This window comes from Miscanthus floridulus, chromosome 9 (assembly GCF_019320115.1).
Source record: "Miscanthus floridulus cultivar M001 chromosome 9, ASM1932011v1, whole genome shotgun sequence".
Taxonomy (NCBI): Eukaryota; Viridiplantae; Streptophyta; class Magnoliopsida; order Poales; family Poaceae; genus Miscanthus; species Miscanthus floridulus.
The window spans coordinates 113,456,376-113,461,151 of record NC_089588.1 but is presented as its reverse complement, the minus strand read 5'-3'; the positions used below and the strand labels follow the sequence as shown (position 1 = coordinate 113,461,151).

At 46.9% G+C, this 4,776-nt stretch overlaps 1 protein-coding gene across 1 annotated transcript; it reads left to right on the top strand.

The window, feature by feature from the left end:
• The first annotated feature begins 2,826 nt into the window (after nt 1–2,826).
• Nucleotides 2,827–3,964, top strand: LOC136480605 (uncharacterized). Its single transcript, XM_066478101.1, has 2 exons — nt 2,827–2,844; nt 3,629–3,964. The coding sequence occupies exons 1-2, from the start codon at nt 2,827–2,829 to the stop codon at nt 3,962–3,964; spliced, it is 354 nt and encodes a 117-aa protein (XP_066334198.1).
• The last annotated feature ends 812 nt before the right edge of the window (nt 3,965–4,776 follow it).

The following is a 4,776-nucleotide window of genomic DNA, read 5'->3' as shown; positions in this document are numbered from 1 at the left end:
AGAAAGTTTCCTGAGTTTTACTGGCTAGCGCAGCTAGTCCCGAGTCCGGTGGTGCTGTGTTCGAAACCCCGCGGACTCGAACTTTTTTGCCTGTGGCTGCTGCTGCCGAATCTTTTTTGCATGGCACTGTTGGCTCGCGCGCTGCTCGCTGTGGAGTGCTGCTGCTGCATGGCGCGCGCTGCATGCGTTCGTTGCCAAAATGTTTTGAAGCGCGCGCAGTTCGTTTCCAAATTATTGTTCTTCGCTGTGAAACGTTCGCGTGGCGCGCTTTTTTTTGCTGGCGCGCACGACGACCCGGTTTCATCGCTGCGAAACGTTTGGACTGCCTGTCTGCGGCATCTATTTAAAGGCAAGAAACGTTGCTTTCCTTCTTAGCTTCACGTTACCACTGTCCGGTGTTCTTCTTAGCTTCTGTTTCCATCTATCAAATGAAATGGCTGATCCAAGGAATGCTGCCTTTGATCTCAACGTCCGCATAGAAGAAGGTGACGGCAATGCTGGTATTGTGCCTATTGTTACTCAATTTGGATTTTCCTTTTATGATGTTCGTAGCATGCAAATTTCTCATTTTGTTGTTTCCTTATCTTTAGGATTTGATTTGAACCTTCCATTGGATGAATTTGGCGCTGTTGACTTAGGTTACGTTGCAAACGTTGCTGGTAATGCTCTAGGGTTGTTTTTCCTTTCGTTATGCTCTCGGCTAACTAGATGAATGTTATTCATTTTTTTTTGTTTTACTAGAACATGCTGTTGAGGTACCGATTGAAGGACATGGCCGAAGGAAGGACATGGCCGAACAACAAACAAAACAAGTGTACCAAGCATTGTTAGCTAGGAGTAAAAATGGGAAACTTGGCAAGAAAGATACAAGCATTGTTGCTGATCGTTTTGGACTCCACATTCGAACTGTACAGCGCTTATGGAAGCGAGGTAAAGACCAACTTGCCAATGACATTCCGGTTGTGGTTGCTAGTCAAAAGAGGGGTAGATGTGGTCGCAAGGCAATCCCTCTAGACTTGGAACAATTGCGTAGTATTCCACTCAAACAAAGAATGACCGTAGAAGATGTGTCTAGCAAACTTGGTATAAGCAAGTCTAGGATTCAAAGGTATTTAAAAAAAGGGTTGCTTAGGCGCCACTCTAGTAGCATCAAACCGTACCTCACTGATACAAACAAGATGACTAGGTTGAAGTGGTGTGTTGATATGGTTGAGCAAGGTTTGGTTGGTGATCCAAGGTTTAAGGATTTTTTTGACTATGTGTTCATTGATGAAAAATGGTTCTACTTATCTCAAAAATCCGAGAAATATTATTTGCTACCCGAGGAAGATGACCCTCATCGCACTTGTAAGAACAAGAACTACATCCCTAGGCTCATGTTCTTGTGTGTTTGTGCTCGGCCAAGGTTTAGGAATGGAGAGTGTGTTTTTTATGGCAAAATAGGTTGTTTTCCCTTGGTAACTTATGAACCGGCTGTTAGAAGAAGTCAAAACCGTCTTCGTGGAGAACTAGTGATCAAGCCAATTACTTCAATCACAAGAGATGTGATTAGGGATTTCATGTTAAACAAAGTGCTGCCCGCCATTAGAGCCAAATGGCCTAGAGAAGATGTGAGCAAGCCGATATTCATTCAACAAGATAATGCCCCTTCACATTTAAAATTGGATGATCCTGAGTTTTGTGAGGCTGCTAATCAAGAAGGCTACGACATAAGACTCATTTGTCAACCACCCAATTCTCCGGATTTTAACATTTTGGACTTGGGTTTTTTTTGGGCTATTCAAGCAATTCAATACAAGAAAGATGCAAAAACAATAGAAAATCTAGTTCCAGCCGTCCAACAGGTAAAAAGATCAATTGTTCACATGTTGCAATGTTTATTTAACATGAAAATGTACTCATTCATTGATTTTCTTCAACACATGTTACATAGGCATTCATGGAGTACTCCCCATGGAAAGCAAACATGATATTTGTAACACTTCAAAGTGTTTTGAAGGAAGCCATGAAGGTTAAAGGGTGCAACAAATTCAAGATACCTCACATGCACAAGGACAAACTAGAGAGGGAAGATAGGCTGCCACTACAAATTGGATGTGAACTTTCATTGCTTGCTGAAGCCATTGCTACTGTCCCTGAAACGTAGAATGATCAAGTTAGTTTATGCAGATTAGAACATTCAAGTATGGAGATGCATGTATCTTAGGTTAAATCATTGTACCTTAATGATCTTTGTTTGCCACTGAGTGAATGTGCTCGTCCAACTTCTTGATAACTTCCTCGGGCAAAATAATGGTCTCACCATCCATTTGAAGTTTTTGCACGTTAGAAATGTAGATCTCACACTCAAACTTCACCTGGTCATGCAACATCTGTGCTGATAGGTCATAGTCTTCGTGCATGAGTCCACAACGTGCACACCTGCGAGCATTGCGTCGTGCATGGAAGCAAGCTTCTGAGAAGACGCCACCGGCGTGCAATGTGCCGCAGCGAGCACACTGCCTGCCCTCGACGAAGTCCGGCACCTCGACAACGGAGACCGGCACCTCCTGCGGCGCCTCGCCAGAAGCCGACACCTCTACGTAGATGGAGTCCTCGATGGTAGGCTGCACCTCCACGATGGAGTCCGACACGTAGATGGAAGCCGGCAGCGCCTCGACAGAGTCCTTGACGGAGAGCAGCGAATCGACGTCATCCATGGCTCGACGATGACGATGCTGTAGATGAAGCGCGCGGCGAGGCTGCGGTAGATGAAGGGGCGCGGCGTTTAAGGGAGGCGTGCGAACGGGCGTCGAGTGAAACGAAGCGGCCACGATTACTGCCGCTATGCACGCTCGCGGAACGGTAAACATGCGCGGAACGACGGACTCCGTGATTAATGCAGGGGCAAACGAGTCCATAACCACGACCGCGCGGCCAAGACGACAAACTTTGCGAAATCGGTGGTGTGAGCCAGGACGACTTCCTTTGTAGGTATGGAGGGAGTATTAAAAACACGACAGCATGGTCCGAAATATCACTACCAGAAACAACCTCAAATTTACCGAGTGTTTTTCTGTTTGCCGAGTGCATTCCCTCGGGCACCCGGCAAATAAATTCTTTATCGAGTGCTATCCTAAAAATACTCGGTAAAAAAACACTCGGCAAAGAGGGGGTTTGCTGAGTGTCAAACAAAAAACACTCGGCAAATAGGACTTTACTGAGTGTAAAAAAATACTCGGCAAAAAAAGAGGTTTACCGAGTGTCAAAAAACAACACTCGGCAAAGAAAAAAAAAACCACCCGCCCCTTCCCTCCCTCCCAGCTCGCTCCCTCCCATCCTCTCCCGCGTGCGGCCGGCGCCTCCCCTCCCTCTCTTCCCAGGCCCCTCCCTCACCGGCGGCGCCCCTCCCCCGGATCTACCGCCCCGCCCCTCCCCTCCCTCACCGGCGGCACCCCTCCCCCAGATCCGCCGCCCCCTCCCTCCCCTTCCTCACCGGCGGCGCCCCTCCCCCTGATCCGCCGCCCCCTCCCTCCCCTCCCTCACCGGCGGCGCCCCATCCCCTCGCTGGGAAGTCTCGTCGGCGGCGGCGGAGATGGGCAAGGCGAAGGGGAAGCAGCGCTAGGACAAGTTCTACCACCTCGCCAAGGAGCAAGGGTACCGGAGTCGCGCGGCCTTCAAGCTGCTCCAGCTCGACGCGCGGTTCCGCTTCCTCCCGACGGCGCGCTCGGTGCTCGACCTCTGCGCCGCGCCGGGAGGGTGGGTCCTGGTGGCCGTCAACCATGCCCCCGTGGGAGCCTTCGTCATCAGGGTCGACCTCGTCCCAATCCGCCCCATCCGCGGTGCCCACTCGCTCACCGAGGACATCACCACCACAAAGTGCCGCGCCGCGGTGCGAAGGTGTGGTGCCCCTCTCTCGCTCGATCTCTCCTGTCTTGAAAAGGTACAGCTAATGCACTCCGGTGTTGGTAGGGAACTTCTTTGAGTGAATCATTTTTTTTTGTTTATACTAGAGTCAATGATCAAGCGTATTGTTCCTTCCTATACTAGTCCCACATTATATTTTTGTATCTTATCTTACTATCTAGATCTGGTAGTAATGGTTGATGTGTTTCATTACTATTATATACACTAGGGAATATGCATGTGAGTTTCAACAAAATTTACATCTTGTGTCATTTATTCTAATACGTTATGGAATTAGACTACAATCCGGCCATGCCTCACTCCAATATTACTCATTGGGCGCCAGCAATGTTCCCTATCTCGAGTCTGTTCTTGATAGTTGTCTGCTCTATTGTACAATTTTTCTATTGTTTATCAGTATCTTTCTCCAGATTAATTGTTTGATACTTGACTATCTTCTTTTTTACTTGTACTCATATGTGTTGATTTTTACTTGCATAACAGCACAAATATATGAATATTTGTTGGTGTTGTACAGTATCATATAATCCATGTACACACTGTTTACATTGTGTATACGGCTTCACTACCGTTTAGCTTTTATGGAAACGTTGTTTTCATCATGACACATTCCCTAATTTGAGCAATAGTTAAGCTTGAACTGGGTTAGAAGATATAATTTAGATAGTCATAAGCTCTGGAAACAGCTTATTGATCACAAGTATGATACAAATAGGCCTAATATTTTTTTGTAGCTCTACAGTTGGGGCTTCTAATTTCTTTAAGGGCTTCATGTGGGCTGCTAAAGCTGCACAGATGGGTTTTAGGTGGAAAATTGGTAATGGGGAAAAAGTTAAGTTTTGGGAAGACAATTGGTTAGGTAATTCAAGT